At 23.2% G+C, this 24,178-nt stretch overlaps 2 protein-coding genes across 8 annotated transcripts in view; both read left to right on the forward strand.

Annotated features, from left to right (window-relative positions):
• LOC114126210 (tyrosine-protein kinase receptor-like) overlaps window positions 1–24,178 on the forward strand; it is a 339,695-nt gene that overhangs the window by 279,630 nt on the left and 35,887 nt on the right. For all 6 annotated transcript variants that reach the window (XM_050208083.1, XM_027990101.2, XM_050208085.1 and 3 more), the window contains 3 exons: window positions 14,999–15,165; window positions 21,497–21,591; window positions 22,186–22,248. In XM_050208083.1, coding sequence (XP_050064040.1) covers window positions 14,999–15,165; window positions 21,497–21,591; window positions 22,186–22,248 — 325 coding nt within the window. The remainder of the gene's footprint in view (window positions 1–14,998; window positions 15,166–21,496; window positions 21,592–22,185; window positions 22,249–24,178) is intronic.
• LOC114126211 (uncharacterized) lies at window positions 11,855–13,189 on the forward strand. Of its 2 annotated transcripts, XR_007606386.1 has the most exons (2): window positions 11,855–12,947; window positions 13,133–13,189. XR_007606386.1 is itself a non-coding variant. In XM_027990102.2 (1 exon), the coding sequence occupies exon 1, from the start codon at window positions 11,986–11,988 to the stop codon at window positions 12,817–12,819; it is 834 nt and encodes a 277-aa protein (XP_027845903.2). In that variant the 5' UTR covers window positions 11,855–11,985; the 3' UTR covers window positions 12,820–13,023. The 2 variants fall into 2 exon arrangements, 1 of the variants encoding a protein (XP_027845903.2); XM_027990102.2 differs by lacking the exon at window positions 13,133–13,189 and having other exon boundaries at window positions 11,855–13,023.

Raw genomic sequence — 24,178 nt, forward strand, 5'->3', positions numbered from 1 at the left:
GAAATAGTCTAAATGTATACATATAAATAACAAATAATTTAATTTTAATATCATTCATCTTGACAAATTAATATAATTAAGTTTAGTGACATGACGTAGCCGCTCTTGGTTTTCGACCAAAAACCACATAATATGATGTTGATTAGGATTCATGTAGATAATTAATTTAGTACATTTTCACATATGAATATAATAGTAGTAAATTAAATAAAACACGAATTCAAATATTTAAATTTTAAATTTCTGAATCAGTGGTTTTGAAATTTAACTAATGTCCTTGTTATTTTTCGTGTGTGATGTTATTTTTTTGTAAATGCCAATAGCCATGCTATAAATTCTGTATACACGAGGGTGCAATTGGTACATTAGTGATTCATTCCAGATTTTCAAAATCAATTATTATTTCTCTATAAGTAATAATATAATAAAAAAAGTGGCCATTTCTCGAATAACGCAGTTTCTTGAAAACTACTACTCCGATTTACTTTAAATTCAACATAAATATTCAGTTTGAGCTCATAATTTATAAGTATCAGTCTGAAGTCAAAAATGGCCTAGGTATTTTTTAACGATCACCAGAGAGTCAGAAGTGTAAATTCATTGGTTTATAAAAGAAAAATAAAGAGTAGCCAATTATAGGTCAATTTATACTTGCTATAGCAACAAAATAACAGTTATTATTTGTTAGAGTAGCCAAAGAAGTAAGAACTTTTGAATGTAATAAAGAACGCAAATTCACCCATCTTTGATGCAATTTTTCCACCCTAAATTAATTATTTAAAAAGAATAATGTATATAAATTTAATAATTTAATGAGTAAATCTAATTTAAAAAAGTTACCTCTTTTGTAACTCGGGCGCCTGCACATATCGTCCTTCTCTGAGTTCTTGTACATCAACAAATAATGACTGAATAGTATCTTCAGACAAACGTAACTCAGTCTCCAGTTGATCAGTTGATCAGCATTGTGTTTTGCATCTAATGGATGGAGTCTATCTGCTCGGCGACCTTCTTCAACAATTCTAGTTTCCAACTCATCCAACTTCAAGTCAATGCGCTTGGTTTCACGGTGAACTTTTTCTGCTAATCTTTGTAAACGTTCAAGACGTTTTATTTCTTCTTGAATAGCAGAATCTCTATCTTGATATGACATCATCAAACGATTCCAGGTACGGTCAATAGCATCAGTTTGTAATTTGGGTTCAATGTCATTCTCGCCAACAGCCTCAAAATATTTCTATAAATAAAAAATGTTTAAAATATTTCTACCATAAAAAACATGTACATATATGTATTGTTACTTGAAGTTCTTAATATAAATGAACCAGGTGTTGTTTTTCACGATGGCGAGGTGGAAGTTTTTCATTACGAAATTTAGTAGAATCAGATGCTAATTTTTTCATTTCAATAAGCGTCGATGGGAAATTACGGTCAGACATTACAGATGGGCTCTGGGAACACTTCGTGTAACGATGATATATAAGTAATAATTGATTTTTCATCAATTTCGTGGGTGTCAATGCTGTAAAAGAAAATTAATAACAATTAATTTGTATGCTCAATATTAATCTATGTTGAAAGTTGATATACCTTCGGGATCCAATAATCTGGTGACTCCATATTCTCGTTTAACGATGTAAAATGCAGACTCCAATCGCTCACGAACATTTTTACTTTTAACATTGCGCCAATCGACTAAATCCGGCCTGTGGTCAAATAACAAATATTTATTTTCATTTTTATTTAACTACAAAACAACTTTTCCCACAAAAGAAATATTACCTATTTCTATGTATAATCGCGTTGAATGCCATACCATCCTACCAAGAAGACATGAAGTCCGTCACTCGAACACCTGGGTATTTCGATGTTGATTTTCGCCGACCACAATGTCAGATATCTATAAAAAAAAAATAAATAACAATAATAATATGAACGTAAAAAAAATTATAATAATGAATACATCGAAAACCGCGCCATTACAAGTCGACGCGTGTATTAAATGTCTACATAAGATTTCTTATATAAAGGATAAACAACTCAAAAAAATTCATGATTAATAATATAATCGTGGTTCTGATTATCTTACAACAACATGTTGTTGTTTTTGGCAAAAACCTTGAGGTGTTTACTACTATCCTTTATTGTGTAACAAACATATTTAAGTTCGAGTTTCTAATAAGTTTGGATAATCTGTGAGCCCGGAACAGGTAGAATAAAATATCAAACAAAATATGTTGATCAATATATTATATATGAATGCAATATTTACTTTTAGAGATCTATGTAGTTGTGTATAGATCTTATATCACCCCGCTGTATCCTAAAAATTCGTTGCTGTAGTTACCAATACCAATAGAATATATAATCAATATTTTATATTTATATTAATTTCATTATCTTATATCACATGTGAACACACACATATATATATTATATATATATAATATATATAAGTAAATAATAATAAACAGTGAACAAATAAGAATCTAGATTTTACAACTTGATTAAAGTGGCTAAATAAAAAATAACCTAAATTAGATGGACGAGAGAAGAGAGTGATTCTAGGAGAAAACGTGTTCCAAATCACAAATAATTTCACCTAGTGAAAAAGTACATGTTTAGATAAAAATAAAAATATAATAATTAGCACATAGTTATATGGACCATCAGTATTTTGAAGCGTATTTTTACTTTTGTTTGCCTTCAATAAATATAAATTAAAACGTTGTAATAGTTTAAATATTTTGAAACTGTAAATAATTGAGACTGTTTATGCTATTGAATTACAAAATCATAATTTATTTTGATATAATATCATATATTATATAATTATTCACACATGATATATAATAAAATATTATAATTACGCATAAATAAATCATTGGATAAAATACATTTTAAGTTTTCACATAATACCTATTATTTGAAATGTGTGTGAATTTTTCCCAATTTAAAATATTATATTAAAATGATCATCGATATCTACTAAATGTCATTTTATTTCATAAAATATAAATTGAAAATGTTTCACAGATATTTTAAATCATTGTATGCCAAAACTGAATAAGTAATTGATATTTGCATTCTATGTTATGTATTTTATTAGAGTTATTTGTGTGGTATTTAGATTATTTAAAAGTAGGAAATATTATGTTTTTTTTTTTTTTTTTTAAATATTGAATATTTATTTTATTTGCTGGTATATAAAATTAAAACGAGAAACTATAATGATTTTATGGAATATTGTACTCTTAAAAAATGTATTAATATAATAATACTTAGAAAAAAAAAAACACTTAATTTAAAATTATTGTATTACTATTTGATATTGAATTCCATTACGTAATGCGTATTTTGGTATTTTTGTATTTTTTTACAGTATGCCCTAAAAGGGATACATATAAGTACCTAAAAAAATAATAATTCTAAAATTACCAATACTAATTCAATGCCATAAGATACTTCAGTATTATTGTATATTTTTTATACACAAGTTATTAAATTTCGTTTATATTATGTAAAACTGCGTTTTTAAGATATTCCTATAAATACAAAACTTAACACATTTTATTCGGTGTTACAGAAAGTTTAGGACAAGGTCAATTAAAAGAAATCACATTCCTTCGTGTTAAAGCGTTATTGTAAATTGCATGTGTAAACATGTAAACAACAGGAAACTTAGTATTTTAATTTTTTCAATTTTAATAATAGCACTTCAGTTATTTTAAGAAAGGTATATTTACGATAAATAACTATTGGACAATTTAAATTTATAATCGGTATATGCATATTGTATACACAACTTCGTAATAGAAAAAATGTATTGACTAAATTTTAAGGATTTTTTGTGTAATATTTATTAATATACAAAAACAAAATAAACCATGTTAAATACTAAAAAAAAAAATTACTTATTTATAATATAACTTATATCGATTTAGAAGGATTAAGTATTAATACTTAATCTGTATGAACATTACATCAGTTTGAAAAAAAAATATAAATATGCGTAGTAATATTATATTAATATATATATTATATATAATAATCATTCACAAAAATACCTTCCTACAAAATTGTACCTATTATTTAATTTTAATATTTGTTTATTAAACGACGTGATAATATATCAAGTTCAATAAAATTTAAATTCCTAAATTGATTTTTTACAATAATATCTAGCAATATGTATTAGAATAAGTACATGAAGTTAAATATTATGTGTTCAAGAGTTTCTATATTATATTTAAGTTGAAGGTACAAACCTTGGTGAGATCGGTAGCGGTGTTGAAGAATGATTCATTAGGCATACATTTATATATTAATATTTTACTAAATAATAGTATTATTATTTTATCAATGAAGGAAGTAGTTCAAAATAATATAAGAGGTGTTTTAATTTAATTTAAATCTAATGATTGTAATGTTAAGAATGGTATGTTTACACATATTCAGAAGTGGAATTTCAAGTCCTGCAGTATGCTACCTGTAATCTAATAATATACGGTACCGATTTACATCGTTTTCAATTCTATACATCTTTTTTTAATGTGTTTGTATAATACAACTTTTATATGACATATATTAGATATTAAAAACTAAATTAAAGTATTCTTTTTGTGAAGAAAAAAAATTAAACAGTTTTTATCAAGTATCTTCTTCCCTCGCGTTGTGTACTATAACAGTAATACATTTATTTTGGTTAAAATTGTATATCCCTGTGCTTATGACCATTTCATTACAATGAAAAAATTCTGTTTCTTTATTTAGTATATAAAATATAATTTATTATAATTGTACAATATATTGTATTAAAAACAATAATAATAATAAAACAACTAATGATAAGACCTATTTATATTAATTTGTTCGATCCCAAAGAAAAATGAATTAACCGTCTATTTCTAGATTAGACCAAAGAGGTTTGAATTGGTCGTTATAATATAATTTAACCATCGAATAGACCATTGTCATGGTAGTCGGCCATTAATGCATTTAATTTGAAAAACTTAAGTGAAGTATTTTAGAATTGTTCTTAGCAAAATAATTTCGGTGCATTCCATTAACATTTCGTTTTAATTATAAGGCTGCAAAAGTTTAAGCTTCTTGTTTAAAACAAAAAATTAATTAAAAATGTCAAATAAATATTTGTAACTTTATTTTATAGTCAGATAACAAATAATTATATCATAATCATCATAGGCATTCGATAGTTCATTGGATTATGTTTTTTAAATCAAAGTTAGTATCAATATTAAGTTATAATTATTGTACATATTTTAGTTTCAAAAAATGTATTGAATAACAATATTAATTTTATTTATATATTTATATACTTTAATACTTGTGTACAATTTAAAATATTTTAAAAGTTACCAGGACATAAATACATAATTATAAGCAATATAGTCAGATTAAAACATATTTTAAAATCAAATATATAAGTTGTAAAATAACGATGTATGTATATTATATTGTTTTCAAAATAAATTTTCATGTAAAAAGTGACTTAAGTTTTACAAAATTCAGATATATATTTTTTAAATTGGTAAATTTTAAAATCTATGATAGTTAAAATAAATAAAAAAGACTTATAAAGAATTGTTCACCCTATACAAGTAAATTATTAAATTTTTATGATCTATATGATTTTTAAATTTATTTTTCATATTAAATAGTTTAACTTTTTATGAAATACACACTACTTGCAAGACACGGATGTATTATTATTTTGTTGTATTTAGTAATTTTTTTTAGCCTTTTAAGACCCTCTACATAGATGCTTTGGGTGTTCCATATTATTTCAGATTTTGTTTGGAGTGGAATGATTTAGATTTTTTGGGTCGTAGTATAAGTGCTTTAAAAGTTTCTTAAGGATACTCTATCGATTGGAAAGTGGTCCCAGATGGTCCTTTAGAGATGTTATTTTTTAAAAATCACTAGTTTTATAAAATAATGGGAAAAATAAATTTAAAAAAAAACTGTTAAATGTTTATAAAGCACTAAACTAAAAAAATATTCACTCAGATATTAATTTATTGACATTTCGTGTTTTAATAGTTTTCATTTATTATTTTATTATAATATGTATTTTTTTTTATTTTTTTTTTTTTTTGAATGACTAGCAACTATAATATATCGATAGTATTAATAAAATTTTATATTTTTTAAAAAATATTTCAGTGTAATTAATTTGTATTAATTTGAATTTATTGTAAATAAAATATAATTTTATTTATATCAGATAAATTTTTCAACCTATAAAAAGAAGTTATTACTTTATTTTCATAACAATTAAAAAAAAAAAAAAAAATACATAATACTCTAACACTCAAATCTTTATACGATTATAATAATCGTCCTAATTCTATTACATTTATGTCAAAAGAATAGTTATTTAGTTCAACATTTTAGAACGTACTACCGGACAATGGTTCGTCTAAATATTTCAGTCTTAGTCATCATAGTATTAACGTAATTGGGTGAAAAAACAACAGCAACTATATTTACATTAAAACTGCATAGCATTAAAATACTATCGAAAATACAGAAGAATGAGATTTAATTTTCTGATATTCTCTCAAACGCCTGTCCATGTCATGTCATTCATTTTTTAGTACATAATTTATTATATATATAATAAACACCATCATGAATAAATTGCATTTTAAAATTAACGGTCTATTTAGACATTTAATATTTAGTAATTTCCTTTTAAGTTTTTTTTTTTTATTTTGTTCATATTTATGATTAAAAAATATATCATAAATTTATTTTCTGAGTGTTTATAATATTATAATATAGGTACAGTAAAAATTAAAATTATTTTAAATTAAAACAATTCATAAGTCTGCATTTTGAGATAGTAATGATGGTTATTAACAAAAATTAAATATATATATATATAAAGCTCGGTAAAGTATTAACCAATAAGTATAAATTGTAATAAATAATATTTAATAATATTTTGTTGACACTTCTCTGATATTATTGTTATATATATGTATATATTATATATCAGTGATTTAATTTAAATTCATTCAATTTAAAATTAAAATACAAGCACTATTAATATAAAATCTAAAATTTTTAGTTTATAGTTTCTAGTGTCATTTTGTTCAAAAAGTTAGGTGCTGTAGGCAAGGGTCGAAAACCTTTTTGGTTTCAGGGGCGAAAAAAGTGCTCAACTGTTTATATTTTCTATGATTCTTTGACCTATACTAGACCAAGTACTGTATAATATTATTGTTACAAATAGGTTAAATTTTGACCTATACGTCAAATATCAAATAAATTTAAATTTAAAATTACTCTGAATTGTGATAAAAATGAATATAGTATAGTATAATATAATTATTTTATAACGATTTTAAACTTTAATAACATAAAATTAAAATATAATTTACAAATTATCATCAATTTTTCAATTACCTATAGTTATAATGTTGTTAATATTATTAGTGTTATTAATTCGTATACATAAATACAACTTATTTATAACTCATAAACTACTCGTCTAAATTTCGATTCTTATGTATTGGAAATTTAAATACCCCAAAAATAAAATTAAAAATATAATTTAAAAAATGAAAAAAAAAATGTTTTATTTTGATTAGAAATAATGCAAAAAATTTTTTTCAAAAATATTAATAAAATTTTAAAATAATGAGTTTTATTTATAAAAGTATTAAATTATTAAATTTGCACCATAAATGCATAAAATAAGTAAAATAAATAATTTCAGTATTAAAAAAAATGTATAATATACTATTTCAATATTCGGAATATTTCGGATTTGTTCTAATCCAAAAAAGTACTTTCATTTTTTTTTTTAGAAGAAAATGAATATTGGTTGTAAATGGTCCCTCTTATATATTATACTTGCGAACTTACAATTATAGTAGCTATATGAGTATCTATTACTTTATGAGTTAGAAATAAGTTTAATGTTAATATATCATAACTTATAGTTTCTAAACTTTCACTACTACTTGTACATTGTAACTAAACGTAAATCAATAATTTAAAATGATTTAAAATTAGCTTATATTATTCAAATACAATTAACTTATAGATGATTTGAAGTTTCAGGATTTCTTGTTGTAATTTGTAATAATATATTATTCTGTTGGTATTATATAGCTACTTCAATGTTATTTCTGTAGGAAGTTATTTACTATTGATAATTATTATTAGTAAGTTTTAACTTATATACATTTACCGCGGAGATGAGTGAAGTAGTGGAATAAAATAACAACTTTTTAAAGTTCAATGTTTGAATATTTAAATAGGGAAAAAATGTTTTGTTCTGTAATATAACTAAAAAAAAGATAAGTCAGTCTTCTGTATGATATGTGCCAAGTATATATCTTCATTATAAAAGTTACAGTGATAAACGTATCAAATTAAAGTTCAATAAGAAATTATTGCTTATGAAAATCGATTCTAGACAGACCATTTGTAATCCCATAATTTATGTCTAATGATATTTTATTAAGTACACATTTATAAAGACTGGTATTAGTTTATTATTTTTCAATATTTGTTACGATGAATTTAATTTAGCAAAACAAATCACATAATAATATTATTATATAGATAATAATTGTTAAAACATATTATTACTTTTCGAGTCTATAGGAATAATATATATTTTTTTTAATCGCAAACAAAATTATTACAATCATTATTTTTAAAAAATATATTATTTCATTAATATTTGTACTCGAAATGTACAATATACATTATATTATAAAAAAAATAAAATAGACATTTGTATTTTTAATGTTTTTTAGGTGTATGCAAAAAAAAAAAAAATTATGTGCATATCAATTATTATCAAACTTCAAATATTCAAAATAAAAATGTTATACACTATTTTTAACTATAAAGAATGTAGAAATTTTTGTAATAATTGTTTCGAATATTGCGGAAATATGAAATGTTTGAATTTCATATCAAACTATCAAACTCTTATACACAAGTATATTGAAATAAAAATAAGTGAGTAAACGATAGGAGGTACTGTATATTTATTAAAATATGGTAAGTAACACAATGTTTGTGTACTGAAAGGTCGATGACTCATCCGAAAGTATAAGGGAACAACGTGCTGGACGGACGTGACAGTTACTTAGGTCCTTTTAGCAGAAAGATGGTCCGACGACCCCTGTTACTATGTTACGCATGTAAACGGTGTAGTATAAAAGTGTGTATGTGTATGTACGTAATGCGATATGATGGAATATGGGTGTAGATATGTGTTTGCGGGTCCTGATGTCATTTAAGGTCGTTTAGTGGTTTTATTTTTATTATTCCAAAGGGTATGTGTAAGATTATTCTACTATTGTATTATATTTGGTATCAAATATGAATGCATAAATGCTATATGAATATATTTTAATCTACTTAGAGATGTCTTTATGGTTTCCAACGCGTTGCATTGATGTGACGTGTAATTAAATAATTACGATGTAATTCATATCAGTTAACACACTCTCTTACAACTTATCAAATTCATAAGGTAATTGAAACCGTTGAACACCGTTTTTGTGAATTAGTTTATTTAATTTTTATTGTAGTATTTCTGATGTATGCATATATATTAGATGCTTCTAAAAACTAGACAAATGATTAATGTATGTTGAACTTGAATGTTTAATAATAAAAATATTTTCTACTCAGAATATTAATGTACACCTGGCTCTACTACATTATCAATTCCAGTACTGATTAACAATTGAATATTTTTAAATAATAAAATATTACTAATAAATAATATATTTTATGCTCTTATTACTAAAATATACTTTAATCTAAAATACAACCTTTTCAAGCATTGATTGATGGTAGAATGTTATATATCTAAACAATTAAATTAACTTAACTTGTAATATCACAGTACTACTCTTATGTTTCAATAATGTAGTAATTACTTAATAATATACATATATTACTATTTATTAGTAAATTTTATGAGGATAACAAATGGTTGATTTATACTTTACAGTGCAATAAAGTTAATTCTATGAGCACACCGAATGTTCAAATAACCTGATGTTAGTATAAAATCACAATTGTAGGTCTACTCCTTTGAATGTAATACTCATATTGTAATGCATACTGACGTGTGGATATTGTTTTGAGATTTTCATTGAGGAACTGACGTAGACTTGTTTTTTTTTAACCATTATATTGTAATGTTATCCTTTTTACTTTTGATGAGTATCGGTTGAACGAAACGTCAAGGAAATTTATGTATAATGGCGTAACATAAAAATTGTCAGTAGAGTATTTATGCATGTTGTTCTATAGAACGTTGGAACCTCTCTACACAAATGTGAACATAGAATACATTCATCTTCAAACCATAAATAGTAAATGGTTAATTTATTAACGTAATCTAACTATTGTGTGTTTTTAATTAAATATATTTTTGAAATATTTTATACTATGAAAATATTGTACATGACGTGTATTTCTGAAATTTTTAAATTGCTCTAAAAACAATATCAATGACATATTTTATTTCATTTTTAAGATTTTTAATTTAAATTTAATGATTTTCGTGTAAATTTGTAAGAAAATATGAAAAGTTTAAAAATGTAAAATGATTACAAATAACATATATATATTAAAATATTTTGAAAACATTATTAGTTTATAAAACAAATTAAATATTTAAACAATGGAATATTTAAGTTGATACGATTTAAATTTTTTTAAATTTTTAATTGTTATAACTTATAAATAATCTCACATTAAAATATTTTATCCTTAAGTAGCTATCAAAAATACAAATATTATAAATTTTGATCTAAAAAATACTTCAAAAATGTTCAAAATTTAAATAAATTTCAAAAACATTTTATATTTAAATAATTAAGATAACAACGTTGAGTATATATTGTTTGATTGTTGTATCTAACTTTTTATTAAAATGTCAAGTTTCTTTTTACATTTAAACAATAATTGTTTTTTGCCTAAATTAGAATAAATGGATCAAAAATATTTTCAACTAATTAAAAACTAGAAGATACTACTTAAAGTATTAATTGCTAGAAAAACATATTATATTTTATAATTTAGTTATTCAAATTTAATTTAAGCAATATATTATAGAATTATTTAAAGATAATAAAATATTTTTTATGAATATTAACATCTATTTTTTACTTATATATAAATTGATAAGCTATTAATGTTTTTGAAAATGTTGTAATAATTATAAAAATTAGTACTATTATTATATTAAAAATAACATGATATAATAGTAAAATATTTTCCAGTTTATTAATTTATATATGAAAAATAGAGCTTACTGTGTATAAGTAAATAAATACCTATGTTGAGTGGTTATGATAATTGATTAATGTTTGTTACATTATTAAACCAAAAAATTATTTCTTTAGACTTTTCCATTGAACTGTCTAAAATAAATTAGAATATTATTAATAAATGACTACAATTATTTAAGAATGTAAAATCGCGTTTATATTTACCGAACAAAGATCTACAAATTTCCCTTAAAATTCCATATTTTTTTACATAATTTTCACACCGAATATTTAACTGTTGAAAATTAAAATGCTCTTAAAAATACAATTGAGCATAAAATATCATAAAATAATATGAGTGCACTTATATCATTCAAATAATAATCAAACTTAAACTTATAAAATTAAATTATATTATTTTGATAAACATTTTTATGATAAAATATGTAAAGATGAGTTTTTTTGTTTTGTTTATTCTTGTAGCATTTAAAATATTATATTATATAATCTTGAAAACTTGTTTCATATAAATATTCTGGCAACTAAATTTTTAAATTATTTACACATGTCCATTACCCTAGCTGATCACCAAACATACCAACGGATGGTCTAAAATAACAAAACGTGAAACAATATTTTAATCTCAACAATTGCTCCATGTCCGTGCTAATTAGGAAAATACGCTTAAAAAACATATACCTACACTATGTCTACTGACAGTAAGAACATACAGAGACTGACTAAGATTGAAAATGAAATGATGAGAAGCAGGCAACCACCGTTGGCAGCCAAGAAGCATTGCTTTGAAAACCAAGACAAACTGAATTTCGACTTTGAATCCAAAAATAATATAAATGGATTACAGTCGACCAGTTCATCGTGCGCTGACGAAATTTTCATGAAAACTCAGATCGGAAAGTATGCTAAAAGGCTGATGGATAAGCTACAAAAGATTTCGGTAAATGTGCCTGATAATGGCGAGCACGCAGCTGCTGTTGCGCAGCTATGCAGAAAAACGCAAAGATTACTCAAAGATTTGAATCAGGTGGGTGGACCATGTGACTCTTCGACCGTATTGCTGAAAAAGTATAACTGCCTTCGCATGACTTACTATGACCTACGCGACGGTATCAACGGGACGACAAAGAAGTTATGCAATGAGGGTATGCCAATGGTCGTCCAGCAATCAAAGAACCGTGAAAAATGCAAGAAAATCGAAATCTGCAAAAAACTTAATAATAATGGAAAACAGGACAACTGTAAAAGCCGTGATAAACAAGATAAGTGTATAAACAAACTGCAAATTGAAAACTTTACAAAAATATGCCAAAACGGTGAAACAATCGAAAACCTTAGAAAACGTGAGCTCTGCGAGTATTGTGGAAAACGAAAGAAGCTCTGTGGTATGACGTGGGAACCGAAATCTCGTTCTGAAAAATCGAATTGTCGGAGGAAACCCATTGAATGGAAAACGTTTCTCAAAAACCAACTTTTCATTTATTTTCCGTGCCTGTGTTGTATGTTCGGGAAGTCTGACTGAACCACGTGCGGTTGGATGGTGCTTGTGTGTCTTTGGGGTGATTTTATTTCTTCAATCGCCAACAGGATGCTTTTAAATGATCAAAAATGATGGCTATTATATGATAGCCGATGGTCACACACACACACGTATTATTTCTTTTATATGTTTGAAGAAAAAAAAAAATTATTAAAAATATCAAAAATTAAATATCATAATATCATAGGTACAATTATTATTTTTATAAAATAATATGGAATTATTTTATTTATTTTTACACCAAATGGACAAAAAATAGGTTTCCTAATTATACCTTTATTTTTTTTTATTATAGAGTAAATTCAAGAAAATATACGCAATTCAATATTTCAACAAAATTTTAATTGCCTACAGGATTCTTTGCAGATCTTTTCTTAATAAATGTAGAAAAATGATTTACCGAGTCTTAAATTAATTATTTTTAAGTTAATTGAAAATATTCCGTTGTTATGAGTTTAACGTATACAACGTTGCAAGTACAATAATCCTTACTCCTTTTTTAAACTAATTTGATGAAAAATATGTAATAATTTTGGGTCTTATAATTTGATAGAATAAAACACAACCAACAAAAGTTAGGTGAACTCAAAACAAAAAGAACAATAATTTTTTGCTATTTTTAGGATTTTTAAATGTTTTTTGTATAAAAATTAATAAAAATTAAGATATTAAGATCTAGACAAATACTACAACAGCGGTATCAAGTTCATTATAAAAACTAATATTTGGGTTTTTATGACCGGTTTATACTTGTAAAAATAAAAAAAAGTCCATAAAAAAATATTTTTTGTCCTAATTATTTTGAAAAGTATTGAACAATATATATTACTTTTGAAAAAAAATGTATACATAACCTAATTTTTTAACATTAACCACCTTCAAAAAGGTTTATTGTTGCCATAATGATATGGTCTGATAAGACTTTTAATTAATAGAAATTGGTTAAAAGTACTAACGTGACATTTTTTACAATATCATAACTAATTTAATTTATTTTAACATGTTTAAATGAACTCACAAGAGCATATATTGTGATACACAGGCATATGAAATGAAATCTCAAAAATATCTTCGCTATATTTTTTTACTTTATTTATAAATTTATAATACACTATCTATACTTACGAGATACAATAAGTATATACGGTAAGGGAAGGAATATTCATATTTTATTATTAAACACGTTATGATAGTAATAATAAATACATCATTCGATGTTAGTAGTTCATTAATGGTACTCAAGATGGTTAGATTTGTGTAATAATTAATATTTTTAGTTAAGACTCATACCAACATTTTTGTTGAATTTTTTTATAAAATATATTATATTCAATCTATTGTGAAATCGGTTTTCAGGGTATATTCAATATTTTTTAATGTCTTCATAAAATTTAGTAGACAAAACATTCAAAAACTTTTATATGCTGACTTTTCTGGTCGATTCTATATACGATAAAATGTGTAAGAGTTGTTATTTTATTATGAAGTCACGATTCAGTCTAGACGTATTATTATTTACTTTAGTTATGAATAATATTTTTCAATTATTTGAGTTGAATTTTTTAAATAGTATTTTACATTTTAGATTCAATCTCATTATTGTGTAATATAAAAAATACTGTATAAATTCTACGTATAAATTTAAAAAATTATAATTTACAGAAGATATTTTAACTATAAATGTATTGAGCATTTATTATGTATAAAATTTGGTTAGACAAATATATCTTTGATTATTAATGTTTGTCCCTTTTTATTTCAATTAAAATTATATTACTTAAGAAAGTCTTAGAATAATAAATTACCTAACTTCTTAAAACAATCAAATAAAGTTTCAATGTTATATTACTTATTAAAATTTAGTTATTATTTTATTTTTTAATTCAAAATATTTTACATTCTATATCCTATCAATAGTATACTTAGTTTTAGTTAACAATTATTTTTTGTACATAAGTATATGACAAAAGAATCTCAATAGATTAATCAAAATAACCCCAAACCCTTAACATAAATATATCTATGTTTTGCATACAAAATGCGTTTAATACTTATTAAAAAAATATTAAGATGTAATACGTTTTTATGATTCAACTTTTGAAGATTATAATATGATAAAATATCTTGAAAATTATATTTATGAAATTATTTTTTTTTTTAGATATCATTTTTTTACCACAAATATGGTTCACATAGTGGTACTTTGGGACTCTATTTGGTCGAGGCTCATGGTGAGGTAGACCGTGTGAGAAGATTATGGTGGAGTTTCGGGAACTATGGAAATACATGGCTTCGAACCGTTGTTTATTTAGTAAACATCACAACCAGGTAATTTAATTTACACTATGACTGATCACTATTATCATTGTCTGGTAAAACAAAATTCAACTAGAATCAATCTTGTTATATTCGATTATTTTTAAATAAGTATTATTTATCCTATATTACCAAAGGTAAATATCTTTTTAAAAATGTAATTTAATGTTGTGTAAAAACAAAAAACAAGAGTCTTGGATGATGGATAAATGTTCACGACAATTACCTATTTAAAAATAAGTTAATTTTTGACAATAATTAAGATATTTTTAAACAAAATAACGTTGGTAAAATAGTGTATTTAATAAGAACGTCTACTCATACACATAAAATTACTGTTTGATGAAGTAGGTATAATATTTAATTGTTTTACACGATTATAAAAGGAGGAAAAAAAATTATAAATTATCATTTTAAAACAATTAAATTATAAATATTTTACGCTTTTTCATAATGACCAAAATACCAAAATAATTTTTTTTCTATTGAAAGCAATAGAAAATTTATATGTGAAACCATAAACGTGTTGGTTATTAATATTTGACACAAATAATTATAGTACCTGACTATTTTCACTCATTTTTCTAATTTTATAATCGATTAACATAAGCAGTAATTTATTTATTATTAATATATCTATAATAGTGTTTGAATAAAAATAAACGTAAAAGGTATGATCAAAATTAGTTAACACATTGGAAATTGTATAGGAACATTTAAAATACTATATTTTCAAAATAAAATGTACTTTATATGGTAACTTGTGTGTGTCTCCAATTTATAGTTGTCACTAAATGTTGCATATTTTTTTTTAAAAATGGTCTGTATAATTGAATATACCCGTACTTCAATATCTTACTTGTACTTTATAGCATAATTGACATATCTTGTTGATATTGATCAAGCAAATAATATTAATATTCTATGTTATCCAATTTTGTGAAAGTGTATGCATTCTGATTTTTTTTTGAAACTGATGTGTATACATGGACATTTTTGTGTGAAATTATTCAGAAAGTATATTATAATTATTATGAATAAATTATTTTATTTTTTTTATAAATATTGCAAAAATCTTAAAAATAATACTATTCGTTGAGTATTTATTCACCAATAATATTATAGGTAATAATATTAATAATAATTTATCATTGCACATACTGAAATGTTAATCTTTTTTATGCTACATATTAAAAATTATTTTATTATCATATTATAATAACATTTACCTACTTTACCTCAGTATATTAAGCAACTTTCTATGAAAAATAATATTTATAATAAATTATAAAACAATGGTTACACGGCGTTATAGATAGGCTTTTTGGGTACATCACTGCCATATGTCAGTTTACCTGGTATTTGGTACAGAATACGTTACAAATAATGACAAAATAAAAATGAATATATTTATTTTGCCTATATTTTGTCATATACAACATCCTTTGTAGCACCTTGATTAATTAATAATTACGCCACAAACTGTGAAATATTCACTTATGGATATATTCGTCAATGACAGTCTTTATAGTTTTTTCTTTGGTTTAGAATATAATACTGAACTCATAATACAAATTCAGTTTTTACGTAAGTTTCTTCTATTTTAATATTTTTCAGGTAACTACATACATGTTAAGTTCAGCTGTGATAAGCAGAATACTCACTAAACCAATAATATTTCGAATATTTTATTTGTTCAAATTATAAATATATAGATTATGGGATCGAGTAATCAATAAATTAATTATTGTGAAATTGAGTTTTATGAAATTAATAATAAAAAAAATTTTATATTCGTTCGATTAATGATGCAAAATGAAAATAGTATTACTTTGTTATAGGCATTTAATACGTAATATATTTTGCAATAATAACAATATTTTTATTAATTATATAAATATTAAAGCCATATTTCATAATATTTATCCACTTTTTTATGGAATAACGTTTTAATTGTTTGATTTTTTTTCATAGAAAAAAAAACATTTCTTCTTTTATGTATTTGGTCGAAATTATATTCTCGTTAAGTTTTTCTGTATTCATTACAAGTATTGTATATCTTCAGCGAAAATAATAATCTGTAAAACAAACGAACTTACAGTTTAACGTTCAAGCAATAAGTTAAATTGGTATTGGAAATTCTTTTATTTTGCAGATTGTTTGTTCATGCCATCAAACAGGCTTTGCAACTACAATGGCAATGTTTAATGTTCCATTATATTAAAAAAAGATCTCTTAAAGCTTGTGCATGACAAAAAAAACTTTAAAAAAAATATGTATTACTATAGAATACCAGCTATTACTACAGTTTAAGTACTTATAATATTGACCAGGTCACTGCCATAATTGTTTTATTGTATGTATATTTATATATACATGCCATTTTAAATATACGTAACAAGAAATAGGTGTTTTAGTTTATTATGTTGTGAAAAATGTAGATCTCTAAAGGTTTTTATATTTTACTCTATTACAAATCTCTATTTACATTAATTAATCTATTTAATAATAGCTATATTATAATATACCATCTTATTAACCTATATAACTACTATTTAACTGTAAAAGGTGCATATTATTCAGTTATAGCATTTTTAACTAATCATATCACCTCGATAATAATATTGGAGACACGCACACATTAATTAATAGTTATTACTTTATTTTATGGTAATTAATAAGGAAAAAAATTACGAATTAAAAATTAAAAACTAAAAATTGTAAAGTATTATTATGGAGATATTATAGTTGTCATTAAGTATTGACATTATTACAGTAATGCGTGTTTCTAAGTTCTAAGAAAAGTCTTTTAAAATGAAGTGCTTCCCTCAATATTAGCTAATACTTTAATTTATAAAGTATAATTCTAAAATATTTTTATCGAAAAATGTTTAAGCTAAGAGAAGTTTAATCGTAGTTACAGTTGTTAATAGTTTGGGGAGTATTAATAGGTTTATGTATATAAATGTATATAATTAATGTATATAAATACCTTGTTTGTTGCCGTGGGTGTATATCTATAATGCAACATATTTGAAGTAGAAGAAAAGGATGAGCGCTTGCAAATATTTTTGTCTGATCACCATATTAAATGAATTATTATTTTCTGATTATACCGTAAAATATAAAGTTTATTAATAAAAGTTCATGTCATGTTTCAAATAAAAGATTATCATTATTCAAGTTTTGTGATATTGTCTTATTTTTATTTTTTATTTTATTAACTGAGTTTTAAACATTTCTAAAATGCTTTGTGTATGATACTTCGGATTGAATGTCAGAAATTCGATAAGAAAAATACCCCTGACCATTATTCTAGTACATAAGTGTTATTTATTTTTAAATCAAATAAATTGAATTTCTAACAACTGCCGAAAATTCTTCTTACATAAATCTATGTACAAACACATATATATATATAAATAATACGCCCCTTCATCTTTCACACGATAATACTACGTCCATCTATTGCATTGGTGTATAGAATTTCTATTTGAAGAGTTTTCCTTTAACGAACGACAATTTTACTTTATTGTCATTCGGTAAATAATTTTGATAAAACATAAACAATAACGGTCGCGTATTGTTTAGGACTGTTAATAAAATCGTGATAGGAAAATATTTTTTCGGCTTCTCAAATATGATTGCATGTTTGATAGCAGCAGATATTCGATTCCTATAGTATTCGTTTTGTTTCAGTCAATGTAATCGTTTTTGATTCATTTCTGGTACAATATAGGCACATAAGTAATAGTCTTGTCATGTTCAGATATTCGAATACGTCACATTTTTTTTTTTTATACAATGCTAATGGAAGATTTTTCTATTCGTGCACATAATGAGTATACTTGATTTCTGTATAAAGGAGAAATTCTATGTAAACCATACAAAATAGTGTGCATAATGTATTATATTATATACAATAGAATTTCTTTATTTTATATAGTTTTAGCATATAGGTATACAACGTTTCTACTTATTCATCAATGGTGACCGACGCTAACATTTACCAAAAGCCAAAACGAATATTGCATTATACAAAGTTACAATAAGCTTTGTCTGTACGTGCATGGATTTATAAAATATTATGTTAATAAGAAAACACAATGGATACTGCATGAACAAAAGGAATATAAGTTTACTTGACTATCAACACTTTGAAGATACCCGATAAATATTTTATCATCATGTATGACTAGACCATTGTATACGAATTAAGTAGGCACATATAACGTCACTTAAGAATAATAAAAGAAACGGTATAATTGAGCGATTATAACTACAGTATATCGAATCATGAATAATCTACTCAGTATAGATAATATATTTTAGTATTCGATTATAATATGTATCCAAATACTTACAACGTTGTTTGATTATGTTTTAAAATAAAATGTATAGTTTTAATATTTAACATTTAATTAAAAAAATAAAATAATAATATACCTTCTAATATCTAAATTCATATAGTTATTTCCAATATATGACTGTTATAATTATTATGGCAAGATCTGGTAAATATTTTGTTACCCTAACTAATAATTGAAGATTATAAGGTTAATAATAATTCGTTTACACTTTTTTTTTTCAATTGGTGATATTTTTTCCGTGTTATGAGAGATTTAAACTAAATATTACTATTATTTCAATAATTATGACTGTGCAGAGCATACTGTAATATTCCTTGATGGTCACCCATTCCAACTACAAATGGAGCTACTCATATATTATGATACTATGGTATAATAAATGTATGTTATTATTATATAAAAAAAAAATAACTTTAAAATAATATTATCATTACATAGGTAATATGCAAGAGTGCATAATCAGGTTAGAACGCTAAATTTTTCTAAAATGTGTAACATGATACTTGTTGATTTCATAAATTATTACAATTCACAAAATAGTTTTGTTGACACTATTTCTGAAGTTGATACTATATTACTATAAATTAGTTAGTAAGTACTCACAGGCTTTCTTTATATGACTATTCATAGCACTCGAAAGATCCGTGGTTTGTAACACAAATGGGTCTTTACCCTTTCTCTACATTATTAGTGAGTATATAGTATAAAATGTTTTAATCAACTAAAGATTTTGATTACTCTTTTTTTAGATTAACATCTAAGAAAAAATATTGTTTCATTCAAAAATGTATAGTTAAAGTATTACGTGCGTATTGATTAATACGTTTTGTATAAAATGTACATAATTGTATTTAAAAATGTAAATTTAATTTTTTTTTAATGCTCATTGCAAATGATTATATACTTTGTATCTTATATATCTTAAACAAAAACAATTATTCAAATGCATATAATATTATAAACGTAAATTTATGTATTGCATATAAAATGTAAAAGTAAAATAAAGGTATATTGTAACATTTTATACTGAAGTTTAATTTACTATAATTTACATTACAATGGGCATGAATGCCTATAGGTTGTTAAAAAACAGTTAATATTTTATGAAAAAAATATAAACATAAATATTTGCGACCATACAGGAAAAAAAATATTAATCAAGTTTCAAAATATTTTACCACTAGTGTTACAATGTATAATGTAGGTATATGCATACAAACGTGTTTTTCAATTTCCTTTATTTATAAACGCCTGAATATGAAAAACTTCGCAAAAATATTTTTATAAACACATTCTCACTCAGGCAATTTAAGATCAAAAGTTTAACAGAAAGTACATACAGCTGATGGTATAAACTAATTTACTATGGAATAACTTTGTTTATGACCATTGTTTAGAATATTTTAGTTATGGTATAATATTATTGTTAATTATTTAATATACGAATAAAATATGTATAATATTGGTTAGAATGTCAAAAAAAATTGTGAGTTATTTGTACTACAGATTATTCAATGTCTAAAATAAAAGTATAAATAAGATTTCTTATTTTTTAAAAGAACATTTGTATTTTATTGTAAAATATTTACGATCTTGATAATACAATACAATTAATACAATAAATTAAATAATACACTAGCTGCTATTGAATAGAATCTATTACTTATATCTAATAAATAATAGAGCTAATAAGTTTTGACGTTAATTGCAATATTTGTATGGTAACAAGCTAAGTACACCAAAGTTATTTTATTTAAAAACGTATGTAACTACATTTTTATCAAACATTTAAAGAATGGAAATATTTCGTTGGTAGAACAGGATTAGTTGAGTACATGATGGTTAAATAATTATATTCTTTAAGCAAATATTATAAATAAGTTGATATTTTAATATTTTTCCAAACACTGAATAAATTACAAAAAAAAAAAAAAACAGATGCCATTGGAAACTAAAAACTTTGTACTTTTCAGCTATTATTTACAGTTTGAAGCACGAAAACTATTGTCAGTAAAAGGAGATGTGGCGATTGATGATATAGCTATGAGTCCAAAATGCTTCGGTTTAGGTAAGCACAAAATCAATAGTCGAGTATTTCATTTTTATATTTATATATTTTATTCTTATTGCTGTGTAAAATTATTTTGTTCTAGTTATTTTATAATTTCAATAATATAATAAATATTATTCATCATTGTACATTATTTAATAAACATCAATATTTTAGTTTACAATATTTACATACATTAAATTACTTTTACTTTTACTTAACATACATTTAAATACTCGTCTAAATAGGTATATATTACAATCATTATTATTTTATTCTGTAATGTTATGCTCTTATAATATGTATTATTTATAGAATTTCTATAGCATAATAATTTTCTTTCATCGGTGTAAAATAATTATAAATGCTTTTATTTTAAAATAAATATTTAACGTATTTTGAGTAGGTGTAATTTAAAATAAATTTAAACTTAGTTTTAAATTTTATTTATGACATTGGGAGCATTTAAACAAATAAAAATTATTAACGTGAGCAAAAAAAATGTAGTATGCCTTTTTTTCTGACAGTTGATATTTAATTAAGCGAGATATATTTTGCAGATTAAGATTGTTTGACATTTTGTAAGATTAAATTTTTCCATATCATTTTCAGATGTACCAGAAGACGTACTCAAGGGATACAAGTATGAAGCGGCTGGAACAATAAATAATACTGGTTTGTGATTAAAGTTTTTAATATTTTAGAATGAATAAGTTAAGAGAAATACCACAATAACATGTTCAGTTCACATACTACATAGAAAAAATTAACATGAAATATTCTTCAATGTTAAAACTTTAAATTATTGAGTTAATGTTACCCGAATTTAAAAATATGTATTTATTGTATTTGCTTGTAAAAAAAAGTAAAATAGTTTATATTCAATTCATTTATGAGACTTTTTCAAATCAAATTAGTATAAACAAACTACTATACTTTATAAAATAAAATATAATTTACTTTTTTTCTAAATCTTTAATTATAATATTAAAAGCAAGTATAATAAACCGAAAAAAAAACTTAATTTGAATTGAAAAAAAATAATTAGACAAGTTGGTACAATTTTGCTTTACATTAGTTGTCAAGTGAAATAATAATATACAATATAAACGTTGTCGATTTCCATAATTAATGTTTTTAAATTATAATGAAATAATTAATATTGTAATTAGTGGTTTAAATGAGTCATTTCATCCAAGTTTTGAACTTAAAATGTCTATAAAAAAATAATTAAATTTATAAATGTTTTTTTTAAATTTCATAGTTTCAGTATAAATTACTTATAAGAAATCTTCTAATACATTTTCAAAACCTAAATGTAAAAAGAATCATTTTTATAAATTTCTAACTACAAAATAGTTAGCAATTTTTTTTTTTTTGCTACAAATACATATAAAATTTTTTTTCGATATATTTTAAATTGCATAAGTATATCTGTATTTGTATACAGATATAATAAAAATGTATGCGAATTCTTGTATTAAATTTTTAATAGTTTTGACAAAGTGAATAATTGTTTATCATTGATAAACTATCATCATTTATAAAATAAATAACTAAAACAAATTTAAAATATTGTCATACTTATAAGTACCTTAAAATGAGTTGAATATTTTTTAAATTTTTATTTAATAATTACAATGATAATTTAAATCATTTGTGAAAAGTTCAAGTATCTAAGGTTATTAATTTTTAATTTACAACTAAAATCGTTTTGAAAAATTTGATTATTATAAGTGGATATTCTGTATTGAAGAAATTAGAAATTCAAATTATCATAAAAATTAATTTAGTTTTCTGATAGTATTTTTTTTATAATTTATATAAGTTGAAAAACGTATAAAAAAACTAGTAGGTATTTAATTTTAATATTTTAGCTAATAACAGGCATTTTTTATGTAGTATTTCTAACTACAAAATAACTTGTATTTTTAGAGATTTTCCCGAATATTCTCATAATTCTAAACTTAAATACCTATAAAAAAAACCTAATGTGTCTATACATTGTTCTTAATTTTTCAACTTATTAAAACATTTTTTATTAAATTTCCAAGCTGTTTTACCAATTCATATTTTTTTTTATTAATTTTTATAACACAAAGAAAAACAATTTACTATGAGCTCAAAAAAAGTTTAAGTTCAAAAGTTTAAAATATTTTGAAAATTATACTATTTATAGAAAATAATAGTGTGAATACTTGGTGAAAATTTCAAGTTTACGAGTACTTATTTCATTTTTTAATTATTAAAAATAAACAACTTGGTCAAAATCTGGTCCATCTAGGAATGTTTATTTTCCCATTTTTTCTTAATTTTTTATTTGTTTTTCTCAATTATATTTTTCTTATGAATGGTTAGATTAGGTTGTGTAAATACAGTTAAAATTCGTAATTTATGATTTTTCCAATTTTTATATTTTTAAATTATAATATTATAGTTATTACTTTAACATCTATTTACACAGTTATTTTTCTAAGTTTAGACAATAGTTTGTTATTTGTTCCTTATAAGTAAGGACGTATCCATTTGTACTGAAGGGTCACAGTCAAGATAAAATATGCGTTTTAATTGCTAAAGTTTTATTTAATGATAAAAAAAATAATAA

Source organism: Aphis gossypii, chromosome X, assembly GCF_020184175.1.
Source record: "Aphis gossypii isolate Hap1 chromosome X, ASM2018417v2, whole genome shotgun sequence".
Lineage (NCBI taxonomy): Eukaryota > Metazoa > Arthropoda > Insecta > Hemiptera > Aphididae > Aphis > Aphis gossypii.